Source organism: Dromiciops gliroides, chromosome 3, assembly GCF_019393635.1.
Source record: "Dromiciops gliroides isolate mDroGli1 chromosome 3, mDroGli1.pri, whole genome shotgun sequence".
Classification (NCBI taxonomy): domain Eukaryota; kingdom Metazoa; phylum Chordata; class Mammalia; order Microbiotheria; family Microbiotheriidae; genus Dromiciops; species Dromiciops gliroides.
Window position 1 is genome coordinate 207107923 of NC_057863.1, and position 25338 is coordinate 207133260.

The window sequence follows — 25338 nt, forward strand, 5'->3', positions numbered from 1 at the left end:
GGAGTGTCAGAGGAAAGAAAGGAACACATAGAAAAGACATTCTGATGGCAAAAACAATAAGACCACCAATGGGATATATGGGGAGTAAGAAAGAGAAAGTGAGGGGCTGAGGATGACCCATAGGTTTTAAGTCTGGGTGACAAAGAGAAAAGTTGTATCTTCAACAGTCATAAAGAAGTTAGGAAGAGGGGAGGGTTTTGGGGAAAAGATATTGAATTTATGATATCTATAGTACATCCAGTTAGAAATGTCCAATGGGCAATTGGAGATGACAAGAGCTGAGCAGAAAGGTTAAGTGTGGACAAAGAGATCTGAGAATGAGAATTTTATGCATAAGAAAGACATGGGAATGGTAGCTGATGAGATCACCAGGTGAAATGGTTTAGTTAGGGAAGAGAAGAAGGCTCAGGATCATGCCTTAGGTAATATTCTTTATTAGTGAACTTGATCTAGATGAAGATCCAGCAAAGGAACCTAAGGAGGGTTCCAACAAATGGGCAGAGGACCAGGAGAGAGCAATGTCACGAAAACCTCAAGAGAAGAAAGAATCAAGGAGAAGATTATCAGTTAAAGACTACAGAGAGATCAAGTAGGATGAAGATGAAGAAAAGGTCGTTAGACTTGGCAACTAAAAGATCATTGGTGACTTTGGAGAGATCAATTTCATTTGAATTATCTGCCTTGAAATTTCCTTAGTGTAGGATGCTCTGTGAATAAATATGAATCTTCTGCCAATACAGCTCATCAGCTTCTCTGTAATTTACAGTCTTAGAACAATGTGTGTGGCATGTCAAAGTTAAGTAACTTATCCAGCATCTCATGGCTAGTAGTATGTGTGAGAGGCAGGATTTAAAAATGGACTGCAGGCTAGCCATCTATCCACTATGCCACTCAGCATTTTCAAAACTCAGCATTTTCAAAACAGAACTCATGATCTCCCCTTCACCTGCCCCAAACCTCCTCACCTCCTACTTTCCCTATTATCGTAGAGGGCAAGATTACCTTCCTGTCCTTTAGGTTCAAGACCTAAGGAACATCTTGGGTTCTTCACCACCACCCCCTTTTCCAATCTGGTGCTAGTTGTAGTTGTTCAGTCATTTTTCAGTTGTGTCTGACTTCATGACCCTATTTGGCATTTTCTTGACAAAGATTTTGGAATGATTTGTCATTTCATTCTCCAGTTCATTTTTCCGGATAAGGAAATTGAGGCAAACACGATTAATTGACTTGCCTTGGGTCATATAGCTGGTGTCTGAGGCCAAATTTGAACTTGGGAAGATGAATCTTTCTGACATTAGGCCAAGCGCTTTATACACTGCACCACCTAGCTGCCCTATCTATTGCCAAGGCCTTTTGATTTCATCTTTGCAAAGTCTTTTGAATATGCCTCTTTCTCTGATACTACCATTACTTTAGTACTCAGGGCCTCCTTATCTTATGCCTGGATTATTGCAATAGCCTATGGTTGATCTGCCTGCCTCAAGTCTCTCTCTAAACAAATTGGTCCTCCATTCATCCAGTGAAGTGATTTTTTTAAAGTTCAGGTCTTGCCCCATCACCCCTCCAAGCCCTGCTTTGGAATCCAAACCCCTTTATAAATTAGCCTCCATCTACCCTTCCAGTCTTCTTATAGCATGCTCCTTGCCATGTAGTCTTTGATTCAATAGCATTAGCTTCCTGGCTGTTCCACAAAGACACTTCTCTCTCAACTTTAGACATTTTCTCTGGCTATCTTCATACCCATCAGGCAGTGCAGTGGATAGAGCGTGTTCCTGAGGCCTAGACTCAAAAAAGACCTTAGTTCAAATCCAGCTTCAGACACTTACTAGCTGTGTGACCCTGGACAAGTTGTTTGACCCTGTTTGTCTCAGTTTCCTTATCCATAAAATGAATGGGAGAAGGATATGGGGTCACAAAGAATCAGACATAACTAAATAACTACAATTGGCTGTCTCCATGCCTGGAGTGTTCTAAACAATGATGCCAATGACCATCCTTTGGGAAATCAAGCTGAAAAAGTTAGGCATCAAAGAATCTCTACCTTGAGAGATTTAAAATAATATAGCATTATAATTGGAAACGATATAAAAGGTAATATAATTTACCCCAACCTTAGCAATAATCACCTCTAAAACACCCCAGACAAGTGATAACCCAGCTTCTACTTTGAAAACATCAGATGATGGAGAACTTTCTACTTATCAAGGCAAGAAATTCTACTTTTGCATAAATATTTATTTGTTACTTCTTTTTTGCTTCCATTGAAAGAAATATGTCTTTCTGAAGCTTCAACCTATTGTATCTAGTTCTGTTTCAAGGACATGCAAAACTTGTCTAATTCCTTATTCTCATGCCAGTCCACCAAATTCCTGAAAAGGGCTGTCATATACTCCCTTAGTCTTCCTTTTTCCAAGTTGAACATCTGAAAATCCTTTAACCAGCCTTCCTTTGGAATGATAATATGTCCCTCTCACCATCCTGGACAACCCTCAACTAATGTGCTTCACTTAATCAATGCTATTTCCAAAATATGGTACTAAGAATTGAGCACATTATTGCAGATAGGGTTTGGCCAAGTGTAGAGTGCACTGCGATTACATTCTCCTCATTTTATTTACTCTGTTTCTGGTACTGTGCCCAACATTTAATTTCCTTTGCTTGCTGACACTATAATATAAAGACTATACAGAGTTTGAAGTCCACGGAAACCCACAGATTTTTTTCATATGATGAGTAGCCACATACACTTCATCCTCTGCTTGGGCAGTTGAATTATGAATTCCCTGTATAATATTCATTCTCTTTCCTTTGCTTGAACTTCTCCAGTAACAAGAAGCTAATTACCTACTAAGTCAGTTAGTCAAGAAGCATTTATTAAGTGCTCACTTTGGAACAGGCAATGTGCTAAGAAAAAGGAATACCCTGCCTCCCCTTCCCTCCCCCCCCCAAAAAAAAAGTAAAACAATTCAAATCAAAAAGAAACAAAAATAGTCCCTGGTCTTAAGAAGCTTACGTTTTAATGGAAGGGACAACACACAGACAAGTATGTACAAACAAGATAAACACACACAAAAGATAAATTGGGGATAATCTCAGAGGGCAGGCAATAAGATTAAGGAAACTTGGGAAGGATTTATTGCGTAAGGTGAGATGTTAGCTGAGACTTAAAGGAAGCTGATGAGGCAGAAATGAGGAGAGAGATCAGTGCAGACATGAGAAACAGTCATTGAACATTTTCAGCCCAGACGCTCATTCCATTTTGTGACAACAAATGTGCTCTGAATGTACCTATTTACTTCCCTCCATGAAAGGTAGTGTCCTAAAGCTACCACATCTATGCCTTCTAATTTGAACATTCTGAAATGTGGCAAATAAATCCTAGTTCATCGCACCCATATCTTTCAAGTCTTTATACCTTTCAGCTGTCTCTCACCCCTTTTTCACCTTTCATAATTTTGGTTTCATTTCCCTGGACCTCTTCTCATTTCATAGATGTCTTACTTGAGCTGTGGTCGTCATAACTCTATGAGCTCAAAAATTAGCTTTAAAACTATATAATATTCTTAGTCCTATTAGTTTTCCATCTTAGTATGATAATCTTTTGTTCTGAGGTAAATGTGGTGACAGATATTGAGAAAGGAATTTTAAAGTTCATGGTTTTTTTTTTTTAAACCAAGGTCTGTCTACTACTTGGTTTATCTTTTTTTTTAAAGATTAGTTATATAATTACTTTTTTAAAAGACATTTTATTAAAATAGTAGAAAGAGAACTGGCTTTGAGGACCATTGAAAAGAATAATCACATTTAATGGTCTCATCGACTCCTTTCTTTCTTATAAATGAATAATTCAACATTATTGACTAATGAACTTAGTTTTTTCCTGGTATTTTCTGAAGAAGTTTCAGATTGTGACCTTCACTAAATCCCTTCTTTGATGTTCCTTAGTAGCAAGAAAGGATGTGACTCCTGATTGTCAAAGGCTAGGTCAAGGAAGATGTGGTAAGAAGTTATGAAAAAAATACCTAAACCAAGAAATAACAAATGCTTTCAGTGAAGTTTAAATCATATATGTAAAATGAGGTTTCAGTAGATTCATTGCTATTTTTATAGACATAAGTAAAACATACCTTAGGTAGATTTGTTGTGAGGTAGAAACATAAACTGGTACCTTTTTTGAATAATTAACCAGTATTTCCAATTCAACAGATATTTACTAAGCAACTACCATGTGTTAAGCACTGTCAGGTGTTAGAGATACAAAGATTTATTTAAAGTCCTTTCTCTCAAGGAGCTCACAAGTAATTCATTCCTTTTAAAATCTTCTGAAAACTAACTGAATCACAAAATCATAGCAATTGAGAATTAGAGGGGACTTCACAGTGGCCATCAATCCCAACCCATACATGAAGGGAATCATCCATTTTAACATACCTAAACAGTCATTTCCAAGGAGAAAAAATGGGGTAGACAATTCTGGGGTTTTTTTTGACAACTCTACTTATGTCAATTTTTCTTGATATGAAGTTTAAATTTGTCTCTGTTTCTCCCCCTAGAGTATAAAAGAACAAATCCTTTCCTTCCTCTGAGTAACAACCCTCTAGTTGAATGCATCTATCATACACCCTTAAGTCCTCTCTTTTCCAAGTTTCAGTTGCTTCAACTGATTTTCATATGTTGTAGACTACTACCCTACTTGCCCTCCTTTCAATCTTCAGCTTATTGATGTTCTTCTTAAAGCAAGGTTCCCAGAACTGAATATAAAGCACCATATGAAGCCTGACAGAATAGAGTGGGACTGTCACTTCCCTATTCCTAGAAGATAATGCAGACTGGTTAGACCAGCCCCTTCTTAATGGAGATGGGGAAAGGTTTCATATGGGCAGAAATATCTAGAACTAATGATAAGTCTTTGAAGGTAGACTGATACCAAAGGAATTCTACCAGCACTTGTGTTTATCCTTTTCTGTTTTAGTTATAGTTGGTATACTCGCTACTCAGGAATATGCTCAATTTAGGTGTACTTTTAAAAGCCTCTGCATCCCTTTATCTACCACAGTATAAAGCCACACAAACCTTTGCAACTTAGGACAACACCAAGTCTGTGATGATGACCCATATAGAGATAATTGCTTGATATATGGTTATATGTGTAACTTTATTTCCCATGGCCCCTTAACTCAAGGATGTTAAGAAATTTATGTCTCCTCATATTCTTTTGTTTGAGCGAATGTTCCATAAATGTTTTGTGTACACTTAATAAGCTCAGTTTAAAAACTAGGAATACATGAAATTGCTCTCAGTCTCAGGTATTCAGTGATTTGCCATAATCTCAGACCCTGGAGAGATACATCACTGAAATAAGAAAGCATTTAATCAAGATAGAAATAAATAGTAACACATAAACATCAGTCCATATTTCTAAATGTGTACAATTATATTTCTACTTCGCTCTCCACAAAGCAGATGGCTTAAGTGAGAGGATAATTTCCTCTTCAAATTGCATAAAGTCTGTTCCGGACAGTAACTTCAGTCTTTCATCTCTGGTTTCCAGCATGGCCATTGCGGTTTCTAAGTCAGCTTTCCTTGGACACTATTTGTTGATCTCTCAGCTGCCCCTGGTCTTCGGCATATTTCTTTTTGGGCTCTTCCTTTTTCATGGCCACAAACTCAGCAGAGATTTCCATTATTCCTCTATTTTCTAAGGTGGCAAAGTATCTTTCCCTGAATATTTCTCTGAAAGAAAAGCAGAGCAAAACAACCTTGGTGGGGAATTCTTAACTCCCTCATCCACCTCAATCCCTCTCTTCCACTTCCCCTCTCCACCTCCCACATTGGCTCACTCAGACCCTTCCATGTACATTGAGCTCTATCCCTTCAGGGAAAAAATGAAATAAATAAAGGATGTTGCAGACAGAGCAGCCCTATCCTTGGAGATGCTAATGTTTACATATGGTTGGTGGGTGATTAGTTTCAATTTTGAATAGCATTCTCTACATTTTTTCCACGTCTACATCCACATTGGGCCAATCTATACAACTTCATTTGATACTATTCAGGAGCAAAATATTTTTGCCTTGATCTAGCTCAACATTTCCTGGTTGATCCTTCTTTTGCTTCTCCTAAAAATTCTTCATCCATTTATACCCAACTACTCTTCTACCCCATTGAATCTTTGGTCTTGCAGAGCATGGTCGTAGAGTAAAAATTACAAGTCCAGAGTTAATGATAGGTAAGTATCAGAAAGTTTAAGGACCTCATGAGAGACATTTAGAAAATCATAGAGGTACATTTTGTTAGAACCATTATCGATTTGTCATTCATTCCCTTGGAGAGAGAAAAGAGAAGGGGAGCAGGAAGTATATGTGTACAACTAACTTTAAGAATGTGTAGCTGAATGAGAAGATGGAGCTGAAGGGAAAGGGAAGCTCTGCACCAATCACAAAAGCAGATAGAGGGAAGTTGTCCCACTCATTTGTTAGTCCCTGTTAGTCTTTCAGCTGATGATACAAGTTTTACATCTCGAAAAAAACCAACTTGACCATTATAATTAAAAGAAATACAAAACTAGATAAAAATGACATTGTGTCTCTCCTTATTCTGAGATTCATTTTAGGAAATTAAGAATATAAAATTGCTTTTATTTTAACTATTCTAAAGATAAAGCAGTTCAGGGATTGAAAACTAATATATTCCTATAATATATAATTATCAAAAAAAAATGACCCTGGGCAAGTCACTTAACCCCAATTGTCTCACTAAAAAAATATATATATATATATATATAATTATCACTTATTGATGTAAAAATGACCAAATATTAAATATTACTCAAGGTATCCATTAAAAGATAATCTAAAAAAATACATTTTTAAAATGTCAGAAACCTGCCAGGAACTAATTTTTAAATGTTAAAATATATCAGAATAGAAAAAATTAAGCTAAATTCTTGTAATGTTATTTTCAGTACCCCTTAAGAACATCACAGAATATATTAGAAATAGCCTCTTCACTATGGAAAACTTGTAAAGTGTAATCCTTTGCATTATATTCCAATTATATATTCAAAACTTTATCTTTTCAGCAAATTAAATGAATCTTCTTTATTAAAAACTGATGATTTTGCTTAGTATATTCTTAATAAAAATATGTCAACAGGCACTATTTCTCACAATGAACAGACATATATTACAAAAAGGATTAATAATTTTGTCTATAAGAATATGTTTTAATAGCATCAAAATATTTTAAATTATTTTTAGATATGGAATATTTAAAAGATATTATATCAGTTAATAGGCATATGATTATTGTACATTATTTGTAGCATATTGTTAGTACTTGTATATTTTCAATGAAGACATGAAAAGATGGAGTTGTTCTACAATATCTCTATGTCCCATGTAAAACATGCTATATTTCATACCATTATATCACTTTCCTGCCTAGCATCTCAGAAATTTTTATAGCTAGTATCTCAGTAATCCTCCAAAATTCCTATAAAGTAAATCAGTAGCAGATGTTATCCTCCTCACTTTCCAGAGAGGTTCAGTGACAAGTCCAAATGCCCATCTGCATAGAAACAGTGCAGTTGAATATCTGAAATACTGGTGAGGACTCAATCCGACAGAAGTGGTAGGTAGAAGATGTCTCCAGAGACACTGGCAATTTCCTGAGCAGAAGAAAAGTCAAATGCAACATTCTGGCTTCTTACTGCCTTGCCATGTCTCTGAATCTATAATAGTGGAGCTATGGAGAAATTTAAAAAAAAAAGGATTTGGAAGCTCCTACCACATTCTTTTGTTATTTAATGTATATTGGAATACTATCTAGGAATAGATAGTATTACAGACTGTCATTTTTCAGCTATAATTAAAGTACTTACTGTGAACTGTACAATAGATAAAAGGAAAATTATTACTCTCTAGTGGTATGATTCATAGAATTTATGTAACTCGCTCCCCTTTCTCTTCCAGGTGAATTTGGAGAGGTATGCAGTGGACGCTTAAAGCTTCCTTCCAAAAAAGAGATTTCAGTAGCCATCAAGACCTTGAAAGTAGGCTACACTGAAAAGCAGAGGAGAGACTTCTTGGGGGAAGCAAGCATCATGGGACAGTTTGACCACCCCAATATCATTCGGCTTGAAGGAGTTGTTACCAAAAGTAAGGCCTTAGTGAAATTTTTTGGTGGAGATGTTAAATTGGCTTAATCTCATGTATTCAACAATATTCCATTTTAGTCATCCATCCACAAATAACATAGGATATTTTACCAAGTAGGACTTCATTCTAACAAGAACTACCAATTTTAGGATTAACAGATTTCTATCCTGAAGAGAGTACATGTTTAAAAGGGGACATAAACCTGAAAGAAAAAGAACAAATTAAATGCTATAGATAAAAGAGAGAGGGAATTGTAGGAAAGGAGAGTATCAGAGAAAAGCAGCTATGAAAGGCAGCAAAAGTGAAAGCTCGGATTAGTGAACCTAATCCATCTGGCTTGGCTCCCAGTTAGTCACTTTTCCTGAATTAGCCACATCTTTATTTAGGATTCTGGGAACTGAAATCCATGTATTTGGGACTTGGAATGATTTTAAAGGTTCTAGAATCATTTCAGAGCTTTTGAAGGTCAAGATGAGAGTGGACCCAGAACATATGCTGATGCATACCTTCCATGAGATTCTAAACCTTCTGGAAATCTAAATCCCAAGGTGGGATCTAGGGTGGAAGAGAAATTTCAATGTCCAAGAAAGTATTTTAAGATGCCTTTCAGAAGCAGTGACCTTGTTTTCCATACTTTCCAAACCCTCTTTCCTGCTTATGGGTCCTGATTCAGGGAGGTGCCTTTGAGGTGGTTGTGGGATTCCTAGGCTGGCTAGAGTTGCAATAAAAATCTAGAGGGTATATGTCCTAGTTGCCTAAAAGTTCTAGGGCTATCCTCAATTTAAATCACAAACTATCTAGGCAAATGGTTGTTCAGTCATTTCAGTCATACCCAACTCTTTTTTTTGGGGGGGGGGGCAGGACAATGAGGGTTAAGTGACTTGCCCAGGGTCACACAGCTAGTAAGTATCAAGTGTCTGAAGCTGGATTTGAACTCAGGTCCTCCTGAATCCAGGGTAAGTGCTTTATCCTCTGAGCCACCTAGCTGCCCCCATATCCAACTAGTGATGACTATATTTGGGGTTTTCTAGGCAAAGATACTGGACTTCACAGATGAGGAACTGAGGCAAACAGGGTTAAACGACTTTATTCAAGGTTACACAACTACTAAGTGTCTGAGACCAGATTTGAACTCAGGGAACATAAATTTACCTGACTTAAGGCTTGGCACTCTACCCACTGTGCCATCTAGAGGCCTTTTAGGCATATTGCATTATTAGAAAATTTCTTCCATTTATAGAGACTGGCAAAGACTTTGATACCCTTTAGGGAACAATTAATTGTTTCTACATTTGAACAATATATGGTCAGTAGACATTACAGATTATCTTATTCATGCAAATGTTTATATTTATGTGTATATTTACATTACTTACCATATATTACAATTAGCCTAGTGCGAATTTTCATTTTCATTCCATTTCATGGCAGTTCTTAGTTCACAAAAATATCTAATGTTTTCTTTCCAGAAATTCTTTAGGGAATTCTTGTCTTTGCATTTTCCTGTATAAAAGTGTGGGTAGGTTAGCATATATGCAGGAAATTCAACTAGATATTCAAAGTCTAACTTGAAGCACTGTTCATTTTGTTTTACACTTTACCCAAAGCGTAAGGAGACTACAGATAGCAACACTGTCAGGCTGCTTTCTTGAAGGAGGGGGGAAGCTCTTTTCAAATTATGCCCTAAGAATTGTAGTTGTGAGCACAATGATAAAGGCTTAGGTTTGAATTTTGGTATGTTCCAGAGAGGTAGTTATACACCTTGCTGAATTATCTAGGAAGCATAGGGTCAAATTTCACCTCTATTACCACCTATGGCATCAAAACAGCTTTTTGGAGTCTTCTTGCAATGCATGATACACTTCCTTCTAGACTTGGGCAATATTTGTAAATGTTTCTATAGGCATAGAATCAATATCATTGGCAGGTTCACTTACCCTATTAACTTTAATTAGATAATAGAGTTCTTTCTTTCCAGAATAATGCATTATTGAAAGCATGCTATCATGTGTACATTTCCATTTTCTCTAACTAAAGATCCCTAGAATGGTATAAGTAAGAATGAAGAGCAGCCCTTGTGTCTTAAGTTGCTTGCTCTTCTTCTGAAGTGACTTTTCTAGGAAAGATAAAATGATCATGTTTATGGTCAGTCAAGGAAATTCTTTAAAATAACCCCAAATGTAGGAAAGGGGGGAAAAAGAAACGTGATATAAATTGTAAGTAATATATGTAAAAACACCATATTCATGCCTGATCTTGTAACATACCCATATAGATTACAAATGGCTTATTCTTAGGGTAAGAACCCTACATTTGCTATATCTCCCTGGCCAAAGAAGTATGTAAGGTCTGCCAAATCTGTCTATATAAATCCCAGCAATCTTATATGTTACAAACATAATGGGGTTCCAGACCCAGGATTAGATTGTGGGATCTCTTAGAGGAGGGTTTCAGAGCTATTAGCCTGGTACATTATAACATCTGGAAGTAAAAGAAATGACTTAGAATGAAGCTAGCATGGTACACTGAATAGTGTAGAAATGTAATGTTTTATAACTAAAACACATTCTTTTACCCAACTCTTTTTTTCTTTCTTTACAAAGACTATGGTATCACTCATAGAAAGTTGAAAGGATCACAACCTGATTGAGAATTGTATAGTAAACAAACAAAAAAATAGAAAAACTGATAAATAGGATGAATAAACAAATACTAATAATCTACATTCATATCCAACTTCAAATTTTCCAAAAAAAAAATTTTTTCATGACAGTCTTCAGAGGATAGTATACAGATAATACAAGTATCATCATACTCATTTTATAGATGAGGACACTGTTAAGGATATAGTTAAGTAAACTGCCAAGACTCAATAAAGAAACCAGGATCTTGGGGCAGCTAGGTGATGCAGAGGATCATCTGGCCCTGGATTCAGAAGGACCTGAGTTAAAATCTGACCTCAGACACTTGACACTTAATAGCTGTGTGGCCCTGAGCAAGTCACTTAACCCTCATTGCCCCGCAAAAAAAAAAGGAAAAAAAAAAGAAAAAGAAACCAGGATCTCAAACCTAGTTCTTTTGACACAAATTGCAGTGCTCCTTCTACTACATTACAAAGGGATAACACCAGAATTGGAAAATAAAGATGACTTTTTAAAATGGTTAATTTTGATTGTACAGTCTCCAATTCATGAGCTCTGTCTCTCCCTCTCTTTTCTCTCTCCTCTCTCTTTCCCTCTCTCTGTCTCTCTGTCTCACTCACTCTTTCTCTGTCTCTCTGTCTCTTTCTCTCTCTGTCTCCTTCTCTCTCTCTCTCTCTCTCTCTCTCTCTCTCTCTCTCTCTCTCTCTCTCTCTCTCTCTCTCTGTGTGTGTGTCTCTGTCTCTCTGTCTCACCATCACGCTCACTGTCTCTGCCTCTTCTTATCTTTCTTATGCTCTATCTCTGTGTCTCACCATTTTGTCTCTCACTCTTTCAGATTCTCCAACTTGTTCTTTCAGCATGGGCAATTCTGCTTATCATTGCTCTTTAATTGCATACTTAAAAATATTCTTTGAGACACTAAGTCTAATGATTTCTCTTTTGCAAGTGAGTGTAAGCAAATTCTCTATTCAATCATTATATTCTTGGCTTATTTCCAGCTGGGCTATTAACAATTTTAATACTGGGGTTTCTGTCCCAATGGTCTTCAATATAAATGTTCATGTTACCTTTTAACAAGGGGAGGCAGAAACAGTGTCTGACCTTCAGAAAAACCGAAAAATAAAAGATGTATTGTCTTCTCTAAATGAAGCACCAAAAAAAATTAACAACATATACAATAATTCCACATTTGGCTGTTTGTATATATAGCACTTTAAACTGTTATTGCAACAGTTTTGTTTCTCTATTTGAATTGTGTCTTCTCAATTGCAGTATCTACTTTTTTATCAAATAGATTAATGGCATTACTGTAAAAGAGGTTACTGAGGGTTTTAATCCTTGGACTTTTAGTGGGGAAATAAAAAGGGGGTGACTTGGTAGTAACTTTTCATTCCCAAAGTCCTTCAAGGTGCCTTTATCTCATGACTTTGGGTTTTAGGAGGCTGGTATGACATGTTTTGCCCAAGCTTTTAAAGTATACACTTTACATCAGAGGCCTGGTCATTGGGTTGGTTGTACATACCTTACACTACTTACCGCAGATGTGATGGGGTACATTACTTGAATAAGATATCATTCTTTTGTTCCAGTGCTACATTAGTCCCTTGTTTCATATTTCTTCCTTTCTAAACTTGTCTTCTGCATGGGTCTCAGGGGTGCTTTCTAGACAGTACTCTTAATAGCCAACACACATGTGCTGCTTAGTTCACTAATAATTTACAGAAATGTGTAGCCTGTTAGTATAATAAATTTTAGAAACACCGTTGACATAAGTTGTTATCATGTATTAATGGTTGCATTTTTGATGAATGAGCATAGAACGTTCCTTTAAAGTTATATGGAACATGTGTTTCTTACTGTGTACATTTTAACTTAATGAATAAAATGCATTCCACATATCAGAGGACAAATAAGCCAGAGGTGGTTATTTTTAAATGTTGGACGTTTTTATTTCTTTTCTCTTCAATGTAAGTGGGCACTTTTTCTTATTACACAGCAATTCATTCCAAGAAAGAATAGTTTTATTGTATGTATTTGTAACATTTCTTTCCCACAGCTAGAAGAAATGATTTTAAAGGGTGCACAATGAGGCACATTTTAACACTGAAAATAAAGTGCTAAACATTATTAAAATCAGAATATTTTACACTAGAGCCCTTGTACAAACTTAATCTTCATAAGGGCCTATATTCATATAGAAATCTATCTATACACACATACATATAAACCATGCAACATATCCTTTGGTAATGTTGTTGTTCAGTCGTTTCAGTTGTGTCCAACTCTTCTTGACCCCATTTGGGGTTTTCTTGGAAAAGGTACTGGAGTGGTTTGCCATTTCTTTCTCCAGCTCATTTTACTGATAAGGAAACTGAGGCAAACAAGGGTAAGTGACTTGACCAGGGTCAGACAGCTAGTAAGTGTCTGGGGCCAGATTTAAACTCAGGAAGATGAGTCTTCCTGACTCTAGGCCTGACACTCTATCCACTGTGCCACTTAGCTTCCCAACCCTTCATTTATAGGTGTAGAAATAAAGGTCCCAAGATTACATGATTTGCTCAATAGGAGAAAAGGAGCACAATCACACAGCAAGTAGCAGAGCAAAGATTCAAATAAAAATCCATTGACTCCATACCCAGTGCTTGTTCACACGACGTTTTGGTTTCATATGCATTTAGCATATTCCTGTTGTGTTCCAAAGCTCAGTATTAATAGATAGGGCTGAGGATAGAGTATAAAATGATTAGAAAGTATCATCCCTGCCCTCAAAGTTCCTCAAGTATAGTTTCAAGATGTACATGATGGGACAGCTAGGTGGCGCAGTGGTTAAAGCACCAGCCCTGGAGTCAGGAGTACCTGAGTTCAAATCTGGCCTCAGACACTTAACACTTACTAGCTGTGTGACCCTGGGCAAGTCACTTAACTCCAATTGCCTCACTTAAAAAAAAGAAGATGTACATGAAATAGATGATGTTATATTAGAGAGTACTGTATGTAAGGGAAAGAAGTACTGTAGTGACTCTATCCACTCCTGCTCTGACACTTCTTCTTGAGCCTTAATTTCCTCATCTATAAAAATAGCTTTAATAATACTAGAATTATCCCCTCTCACTAGGTGGTAATAGGAATGTGCTTTGTCAACCTCAGCATGTTACATACAGATTAAGATATTATTTGCTATGATACCACCTAGAAATAAGCACTGATGAGTTCCAAACCAGAGTGATGGAGGCGGAATGAGTAAATAGTTTGTTCTTGTTATTCAGCCTTACACTACATTTTGAAAGCTGTGGCAATCATTAACCAAGTTGGTTGTTTTAAGTTCCTAGATGATTCTTTCGTATTCAATCCAATTGCTAATACAATCACTGAAGGATCTTGAGAATGAGAATGACTTGAGAAAAACAGAGTTTGAGAAAGATTACTATGATGTTTTCAAGTGATTTTATTGGATGTTCACAGGATGAGAATTTGGCTTAGTAAATTAGTCTTCCTGTAAAATATTTCAGGAAAAATAACTTTGTGTATCAACTAATATAATGCTTTCATCCAAATCAAAATAAAACAAAGCAGATTGTGTAGCCACCTTCATGGTGGGGTGGGGAGATATATTTCTGAATTACTCTCTTCTGATTAGCTTTTTTCAGCTTCATTTTTATTTGTTCTTTCTTCATACCACCTTCAGCCTGATCACATGACAGTATTAAGATTTTCCCAAATTTTTCCTCTAGTATTCTCATGAATTAGTTGCTTATGAAGTTAGAATAATGATGATGAAGTTAGATTTTTCTAACTTTTGAGGAGAGAGAGATGCATGGTTTCTGATGTTAAAAAGGGTAGTAGTTGCTTCCTATTTGGAATTTTGAAATGGCACTTAGGAATTTATAAAGTATTTTTAAATGACTGAGTGAAATAATTATTATATCTACAAAATAGCCACATTTAGTAAGCAGTGGCAGGCTCCAAAAGTGGAAAATCTTTCATTCTTTCTAGCGTTATCAGTTATTATTTGGCCTCAAATTTTCTTTTTCTGGAAAAAAAGATGATGGAGAAAATTGAAGATAGATATGTCATGCTGCCTCTGAAATCCCTTGACTTTTCTTTTTAACCTCTTCATCCTTTCAGACCTAGATTTAGAATAGAAAGGGCAGGGGGTTTCCATGGTCAGTAGTCTTCACTAAGTCACTCAATCAATAATGGTAGATTATCCTTAACTGCGGAAGTTTAATCATTTATCTCTAATCATCAATGTGAATAAAAATTAGGGATTTATGTTCTAAACTTATCACTGACCATTTTTGTTGATCGGGAAGACCTCCCCCTTGCCCTCAATAGGCTAACATGGCCCTGGTCCTGAAGAAATAAAAGGAAAAATGCAAACGTTTGAATAATGGATCAAATGTAAATATATCGAGTATTCAAGAGCTAGGTAAATCTGAACATTAGGGTGATAGGTGAGGATAGTTCAAAAAGCTTCATGGACTAGAATTTGAGGGAGATAAAAATGATACAGTTTTATGGAAAGGGTGATTTCAAATGGAAATATTTTTCAAGCAATTCCCCCTTTTTTTTTTTTGGAGGAATCTCTCCTTGCCTAAAACTTAATTTATCTTGTTAAAATATTCATGAGATACATTAAAGTATTTAAACTAAAGCTAGATTCCTTATAATTTTTTCCCTCCCATTTCTATCAGAATGTGTTGGTTGACTCACTCTGGTGAAAAATATGTTTTGGATACAGAGGTTGGCTATATTGATGGGGAAATGCTAATGAGAAATGTAAAGATCACAAGTCTCAGAGCCAGGAGGGGAAAAATGATAAGCAAAGGGCCTAGATAATGCACAAATTCAATAATGACCTAGGTATACTTGAGTGTTGATTGTTTAAGGCAAAATTTGACTATTTTCTCCATAGGTCTGAATTCATAAAGGATGTCAGTATCACAAGTATTTTATTAGTTAAGGAAGAATGCAGAGAAACTGGTAGTTAAGCAATAAAATACACATTCATATATACACATATGCATATTTGTATACATACACATACATACATATTTGCATCTATGTGGTCTCCAACTATCACAGTTTTCTGGATTTATGCATTCTTCTCTAATAAAATATGAAAACTAATATATTATATAAAATTTTGTAAAAGCACATGCACATGCATACATATAAACATAAATTACATATTTATGTTTATATATACATACATGTGTGTATATTAGCTATTAACTTCCTCAGGGATCAATCCACAAGGATTGAATAAACAATTTGAGAGAGATCAAAGGCCAAGAGGAAGACATAAATTTTACCTTTCTTCCTGAATATGATGAGGTCAGTTGCAGTTCTGTTCTAGGGTACAGGAATTCCATAGTTTCAGGGCATTAAAAGGCTTTCTAGACCTTCCTAGTTAAAACAGGACAGTCAGGTTCTATGACTGCACAACAATTATGAGTAATTCTGTTTCCTTACTGTAATTTATGTGGATACATTCGTTGATTACTAAATTCACTGTCAGAGGGAGAATTTTTATGGAATGGGAAAAAAGAGGTTGTTTCCTGTCTTGGGAGAGATTCAGTTTGCTAAGTGAATTAAGTATAACCTTTGGGGTTCTAAGTCTATAATTCATGTCATTCACAACCATTGTCACTTATGAGGATTAAAAATAGAGAAAGAAGAGATGAAGCCGCAGAGCCACAATTTGCGTTTCATGAAGAAATAGAAACATTGGGGATGATTTCCAATTTTCCATTCTGCAAGGTACCAAAAGAGCAAATCTGTTTAAATTTGTTTTTCCCTTATTACAGAATAGCCTTAATTCTTGAAATTTGGGGAAAGCCACTGTAGATTACAAAAAGATTGTTTAGTCCCTTTCTTCCTACCTTTCTCATCTTCCGTGCATACCTCATCTGTCCACTTTGTGAAAATGAACAGTCTTTAGCCAAATTTAAAAAAAAAAATAAAAACTTGGATCAGAAAGAGTCTTTGGAGAGCATATAATCGAATTCCTCCATTTTACAAGTTGGAATCACGAAGCCTAGAGAGGTTAAGTAACTTCTCCAGTGTCACACAGATATTATTAATGGCAAGACTAGAGCTCATGCCTCCTGACTCTTAGAGGAAATCAGTTATAGCTTTAGAGAGTCTGTGGTTTTAGAGCTTTTTTGAAAAGGCCTTCTAGATATTAGCCATTGCAACAGAACAGTCAGGTTCTGGATAGCACAATAAATGTGAGTAATACACTTGATGGAATTCTGATGCACACTCTAGTATCAGTTAGCAGAAAGGCAGAGGCTAGCTTGTAGAGCAAGAAAAAGCAGATGATGCCTCTTCTTTTTGGCATGCACCTCTCTGATTTGTAATTGTTCCCTTTTCAAATAAAGTATGAATTTGGTTTGGGGGGAAAATGGAGAAAGTTGACAGAAAAATCCTTTTTTTATTAGTCCCCTCAGTTCATATTCTGTTCGTACTTTCTCCTAATTTAGAACTAGAGAGTCAGATTTACATGAACCTTTTTGTTGTTCACACAATTCTGCATCATCTCTTGTTGCTTTGTCCAAGCCCCCTTGATCAGAATGTACTCCCTTGTCCCACTAAGAATCCTTTTGTTTAGTCTCAGCTCAGGGGGTCACTATCTATGGGAAACCCCTTTGTGATCCTTATAATTGTTAGTGTTTTCTTTCTCCTTAAGTTATTTTGTATTTACTGATCTATTTGCATGTTGTTGAATAAAATAGAAGCTGCTTGAGGGCAGAGCTTAAGTGACTTGTCAAGGATCTCATTGCCAATAAGTTCAAGGCTGTATTTGAACTCAGGTCTTTCTGACTCCAGGTTCATTCCTCCATCCACTGTGGCACCTAGCTATCCCTGAATAGCAGTTTAATTCAATTCAACAGGCTTTTATTAAATACCTATTATGTTCTTTGTTTTACACTAGATAAGAATATTTTAGGTGCATAGTATACTACAAAGAACATAGTAGGTAATTAATAAAAGTTTGAATTAAACTGCTATTCAGGGATAGCGAGGTGGTATAGTGGATAGAGAAGTGAACCTGGCATCAGAAAGACCTGAGTTCATATACAGCCTTGAACTTATTGGCTATGAGATCCTTGGCAAATCATTTAACCTCTGTCTGCCTCAGTTTCTCCTCAGTGGTAAAATGTGTGTAATGATAGTACTTACTTCCAGGGTTATATTAAGGAATAAATAAAATAATATCTGTAAAGCACTTAGCATAGTGCATAGCACATAGTAGATGCTATGTAAATATTGTTCTTGTTATTTTTATCATTATCATTATTTATCATCATCGTCGTCGTCGTCATCACCACAATCATCATCATTATTGACTTGAGAGTTCGTCTAAGTCCCCAGCCTCTTTGCCTACTTTAGTTTCACTATATAACAGTGATTCTATAGATCAAATTTTTTTTCTGGAAAGCTCTTTTGAATGTTGAATGACATGTGAAGTAACTACATCATGTTTCTATATAGTTATATATATGCGTATATACACACATACATATATACATACATTTATATATAAAAGGTTAAAATCTTTCATTACATACTTCTGAAATTCATTGAATCTGTGATTTCATTAGTGTAGTTATTCCATTCTTCCACAGAAAACCTACCCAATAAGCTGAAAGTCTTCCTACATTTCTTTTAAAATTTAATGGCTATCAATGCAATAGTAGTCGATCGCTCATTTGTTATTTGTCACTTTCATACAAGAACAACTCACCTTCTTTTCTAGTTACTTATCCCCATCTACTGTGCAAGACACACTGATAACAGATAATCTGCTTATACCCAGCATGTGGCTTTCTATTGCCTTTTGGGTTACCTGTAATACACACAAAAACACACACACACATGCATACACATACACGCATGGGCATCTAGATGACAAAGTAGAGGGTGCCAGGAAGACATCTTCCTGAGTTCAAATCTAGCTTCAGACACTTACTATGTGACCCTGAGCAAATCACTTAATCCTGTTTGCCTCAGTTTCCTCATATGGAAAATTAGTTGGAGAAGGCAAAGCACTCCAGTATCTTTGCCAAGAAAACCCCAAATGGGATCACAAAGTGTCAGATATGATTGAAAACAACTGAATGACTCTGTATGTGTGAGTTTTGAGAGAGAGAGAGAGAGAGAGAGAGAGAGAGAGGAGATCATCATATTGATTTAGTCAGAAGGTGGCATAGCACTTTGGGGTTTGAATCATGACTCTGAGACTATCTCTGGGTCTCAGCTTATTTAGCTACAAAATAAAAGGGTTTGCCTAGATGAATTCTTTCTTTGAGGAGCAATTAGGGTTAAGTGACTTGCCCAGGGTCACAGAGCTAGTAAGTGTCAAGTGTCTGAGGCCGGATGAGAACTCAGGTCCTCCTGTGAATCCAGGGCCCCTGCTTTATCCACTGTACCACCTAGCCATCCTCCAGATGACTTCTAAAGTTCCTTCTACCTCTTAATCTATAATGAGATGAGATAAATGAGAGTCAAACGTTACAGAATGCTTTAAAAATATTTTCATAAATCTAAACCAGTCTTGTTTTATTCAGGGACTGATAATCATTTTAGGGATTGTTGTAACAGTCCCTGTTGTCCTGTCCCTCTTAAGCCTTCTTTCTGGTCTTTCAGGACTCATTAACACCTCCCCATAGAGGAGGAGAAAAAAATATAAAACTCAAATCAATTTCCCACTTCATTTAAAAAAATTTTTTTTGAAACTTGTTAACACATTTAATAATAAGTCTAATTTAGGAGTTGCAAAGCAAAGTTGAGGCCTTGGATTATTATATATTTCTGTGATTTGTGTTATCATCGATTCTGTTAACATGTCCAGTCAGATACTGACTTACGCTAAAAGGCTTTGGGAAAAAGCTTTGGATTTGAAATCAGAGGGCAAGCATTTAAATCCCAGCTATGCCATTTATAATCTCTGTGACCTTGGGCAAGTTATTTAGTGTCCCTGGGCCTCAGTTCTTCATTTGTAAAATGTCGCGGCTGGGGAAGGTGCTGATTAGTTCCCTTCTGGTTCTACATATAGATCCTGTGAATGTATGAACTGAGTTTAAAATATATTTTTGAAAAATGCATATTGTTATGTTCTCTGACATCCAAAAAGATATTTAATCATTTTTTTAAAATATATTTCAGGTAAACCAGTCATGATTGTCACGGAATACATGGAGAATGGTTCCTTGGACAGCTTCTTACGAGTATGTACAAGAATCACTAATGAATGAGGAACTCCATTAATGTTTTCTTTAAGATATTTCTTTTAGTGATTTTTTTTTGTTTTTAAATTTTATTGGTAAAAAATATCACTTGTTTTTTCCACAATGTCTGCATGGTTTGGGATACACCTTTTTGTGATACATATTGTGCTACACTCATTTGTAATTTGACATCTTTCTCGATTTCTGCTCACATTAAAAAAATCTTGAATAGCACATAAGCATTATTAACTGCATTCCATCTGCAGAACAATTGATCTGATGGACTAGAAATTGCTATTGTAAATTCGAATCATCTGGGCTAAATTAACAATTTAATATTGTGACATGTCCATCAAGTAACAGTAAATAGAGTATTGTCTGGGTTTTTTCCCTTGCCCAATACAAATGGAATGAATTGTTGGTACTGTTATAGACAACCTCTAATATTGTGCCAAGCATTAGGTTTTCAGTATTTAAATGCAAACTTTTATTGATAGGAGCTGAAATTTCTTGGCACGAAGTGGTAAAGGGAAGACTATAAAATCATGCCCTCTTCTCCCAGCAACCAAATGTTAATGTTTTCAGATTTATTTTTCTCAAAACCAAACCTGAACAACTCCTTTCTCATACTTTGTATGCTGCCTCAAGATATATGTGAGGTAAAACAATAAATAAGAAGCATTGTAGAGACAGGTCATAAATAACATCCACCTAGAAAGAAATGCTCCTTTAGTTTCCATCTTTAGAGCAGTCTCTGCTGCTTATTAGAAGCCCATCCATCTCTTAAATGGTTCTGTCTCTTTAACAAATAAGCATGAGTCCTGTATCACACCATTGGAAGGTGACATATTCTCCCTTTACAAGAATATCACTATGGTTCAGCACAACTGTTAGATTATCCAATAAGTGAAGTGCGGTCTCAGAAATCAATCTAGCTATTCATTCAATAGATATTTCTTGAATGCACACTGCCTTGAAAATACTACAGTAGGCGTTTGTAGGGGACACAAAGGTTAACAATCAACAGTTGCTGCCCTCAGAGTATTTAGAATATACAAATTATAGATTACATATATACATATATATAGTAAAAATATAATAGTAGTCATGGAAAATGATCTCACAGATGGATCACCCATACTAGGATGTGTTATATTTTGTTGCATTTAACTAAAATCAACCAATACTAAGAGATAACCAATCTCACAATTTTCCTATGACACAGTGCTTCTGTAAATATTTTCACATCTTATTTCTACTGTCAAATTGATGTCAAATACCATAGTCTAACAAGGAAAGAAAACACAGATAAGTGGTGATTGCATCCCCCTCCAAAAAATCCTACATTCTTATTCCCATAATAAAGTCTTTCTATCATAACATATACATATGCATATATACATATATGTGTTTAGGTATGTAATTGTGTATATATATGAAGAACTATGTTCTTCAGTCTTAGTCAAAAGCAACATGGTAAAATGACAATGGATTTAGAGGAACCGGATTCAAACCTTACCCCTGATATCTTAAAATCTATGTGACCTTGGGCAAATAATTTTTCCTCTTAAATTTACAATTCCTTCCTCTGTAATTCAAGAGGGTCGGTCTACATAGTCACTACAATCTCTTTTAGCTCTAAATATATGAACCTAGGATCTAATTTAACCCCATCATTTTGCAGATGAGAAAACTGAGATGTTGATGTCTATATCAATGTAGATATACAATTACTTGCCTGAATTTTCTTAGGAATCAAGGCGAGTCTTCTGACATGAAAATGGGTGCTCCTGTTCATTGTTGAATGTTGAAGGAATGAAATAAGTATTTTGCAATTAATTGGTTTATCTTCTATCTATTAAATCTTGAAAATGAAGAAGTCTTCAAGTTTTCCTGATTGAAATACTTTATAAATTAGCATGGAACTGAAGAAATGTAATCAATTGATTACCCTAAGTACTTCACATTATCTTAGGAAAGAGACTAGTATGCTAGAAAAATACCTGAATTGGAGAGTCTTGGGTTAAAATTTCAATTCTCTTACAATGTGACCATGAACAAATCACTTCACATCTCAGGACCTCAGTTTCCTCATGTGTAAAATGGAAGATGGGTTTGGACTAGACAGTCTCTGATATCCTTTGCAAAGCTCATATTCTATGATTATCTGATTCCATGAAAGACATTCTCAGGGTTCCTTTCTAGTTGATCTCTTAACTTTAATGAAAGATTTTGAACTGTAATTCTGTGTGCCACATGAAAACTATCAAAGTCTCATTTTGGCACCCAAAACTAAGAGGAAGAAAGGGGACATGCTTTTGTGCTTTTAAAGGGATTTTGTGAATATATCTAATCACTTTGCTACTTTCTGTTGTTGCTGATGTTATCATTATTGTTTTTAGTCTAGGTATTGGGCAGAATGTAAGTGCAGTTGGTCTAAAGACACCTGATTAAAGAGTTAATATCAAGCACGAGAACCAGATCATTTTGTGGAGAAACTGACACTTATTAATAACATTATTTCAAATGTTTCTCAGAAACATGATGCCCAGTTTACAGTCATCCAGCTAGTAGGGATGCTTCGAGGGATAGCCTCTGGAATGAAGTATTTATCAGATATGGGCTACGTTCATCGTGACCTTGCTGCACGCAACATCCTTATCAACAGCAACCTGGTGTGCAAGGTTTCTGATTTCGGCCTCTCAAGAGTTCTAGAGGATGACCCAGAAGCTGCTTATACAACAAGAGTAAGTTGCACTTTTTATTCTTTACTTTTGATGTCATGCTGACTTGTAGTAAGTCTAAGACATTTGCTAACCCAGCCAAACATTCTTTTAACATACTTTTTTTTCTCTTCTTTTAGGAATTTCTTAAGTATTAAGTGTCTTATGAATTTGTGGGTAAATGAATGGATTTTTCCCATAAGATTAATATGAAATTGTTATTATCCATGGGATTAATATTAAATATTTTTTCTTTGCAAATCTGAATGAAATCTGAAATGTAATCCCATTATAATCTGTATGCCCTTTCTTTTCTGAAAACAAGCAAAATCAGGCTTGCAGATTTGAAATTTTTACAATTCCTTAGGTATGTATGGCTTACTTAACTTAAGGTATGTTCTGACTGTACAATGATAGTTTGACAAACTCTCAAAATACCAGGACACTTTGTAGAGTGTTGAAAATTAGTACATGAATTCTGTTATTATTTCATTTTTTTAAACTCTACAATGCCATATTTTTTTTTCTTCTCCATGGGCCATTGAGCAAAGAACTAATTCTTTTTGTGGACAGTCCCATTTTTATTACCCAACTAAAGACTTCAAAGGTCTTATAGTGTATATGAAAGTCTGAAGTAAAACTCTAAAAATCCTAGACTTGGGTTCACCTTACTACCCCAACAATAGGAGGAGAACAAAGAAAATACAATTGTGCAGCATTAAGAGATGCATTGCTAAGAATTTAATATACCTTATTATATGCATTTAGGAATTGGAATTCTCAAAGTAGTGTAAGTCATCACATTATTTTCATGATTTTTAGCTGCATCATGAGCTGAATTTGTTTTTCTTTACATGAACCTAGATGTTAAAGAATGGTTTTACTGCCTTGCTTGCATATTAATAACCTCATGCCTGCTAGAAAACTTCATTAAGCTGAAAGCAAGAAGCATATTAATATCCAGCAGGCCAATCAAATGCAATTCAGAACAATGGCCAGCAAATTCAGACTGTTCTACAAAGCTGATTAAATTGGAAAGCTTTGACAAAAATCTTAGCCAAAATTTTCAATTTTTCTTCTCCCTGATCACTAACAAAAGCAGTTGGCCACTGTTTTGCAGCACTATATCATTTGTTTAATAATTAAACTTACATCTGATGCTACAAAATAATAAATGGAAATCCGAAAGATTTATTTTGCAAGGAGTATTGTTTTTTGTTTCATGCATATTTCACCTATTTTTTGAAAAGACACATAACACTTTTCTATTAGGTGAGCTACTACAATAGTTATTGAAAAGCACAAACTCATTGTCTTCCTTACAATACTATACTTAAAAGTAAAACCTTTCAATCAAATTATTTGATTAAAGGTAATTTTCCTAAAATTTTTAAACCTTGTGTAACTTGAATTTTCCTTCCTTCTTGATATCAGGTCCTTGCTGATTAAAGGACAAAGTATCCCTCATGATCATGGTTAATCAATTTCAACTCCAGGGGACATTAGAAAAGGCTATTCTCCAGGAAATCACTTTGAAACAGTGATCTCATTCTGGAGCCCCAGCATTACAGAAGCCACTTTGATTTTATTTTCTAACAGAATAATTTATAGTTGTCCTACCACTTTGTTAGGCTTTGTGTGAGAGTAGATGAAGCAAATACCTAAAGTGCTTTGGCCTCAGTAAAAGAAAAGCAATAAAACACCTTATTGTTCTCATTGCTGTTTTTTTTTTTAACTTCTTTAGTTTTTGCTAAAACAAAATTGTCTCCAGTATATTTCTGTTGGATACCTTTTCGGAGGGGGGGGGGGAGAGGAAATTATCAAATACTCCACCAAACCTAAACCCTTGATTTGCATCAATTCAATATGATTAAATGAATATTTAGAGATACTCACTATTAGTAACCCAGAATATTCCTAGAATACCCCCACACTTTCTAGTTTTAAAAACAGTGAAATATATCTTGATATGGTCTTTTTTAAACAAGAGCTGAATTTAGATATTTTTAAAATATTCTTTACTAAATTACTAATTAAATTTTATACATATATTAAACATAGATATAATATACACATGCACACATAAATGGCATAATGTGTTTAATGTGAACTTTAAAAAATCTTCTTAAATATAAGGTATAGCCATAAAGTAATGAAACTTAAACCACACACACACATACAAACATAGGCATATAATTGGTTATTGACTTCTGTCCTTCATTGTAGTCACCTTGGGAGACCATACACTCATTCCTCTGATGCTTTTATTGCTCAAACAAATTCTTCTATGGGGAATTTCCTTCAAGTGCAGCTTAAGGACTACTTAAGAAGAGCATTTGCAGGGCTTCATAGTCACATTTCTTTGCAGAGCAGGATCAAATTATTTTACTCTTCTTGGTCACCTACTTTATTCAGTAAAGTTGATGATGAATTATTTTGGAGTGTTTCCAAAAACTTAAATTCTTCTTCAGTGAATGAAAACATTCCAGCATTGATAATACCTCAAGGAATCTGGATCAGGAACTCAATTGGATGCCTGAATTCTGATTCATCAGTGAATCAGTTATAAGATTTTTAC

At 35.4% G+C, this 25338-nt stretch overlaps 1 protein-coding gene across 1 annotated transcript in view; it reads left to right on the forward strand.

The window, feature by feature from the left end:
- EPHA3 (EPH receptor A3) overlaps positions 1-25338 on the forward strand; it is a 420397-nt gene that overhangs the window by 342189 nt on the left and 52870 nt on the right. Inside the window, exons 11-13 of the mRNA XM_043996808.1 lie at positions 7974-8159; positions 19976-20037; positions 22575-22784. Of these exons, the coding sequence (XP_043852743.1) occupies positions 7974-8159; positions 19976-20037; positions 22575-22784 (458 nt within the window). The remainder of the gene's footprint in view (positions 1-7973; positions 8160-19975; positions 20038-22574; positions 22785-25338) is intronic.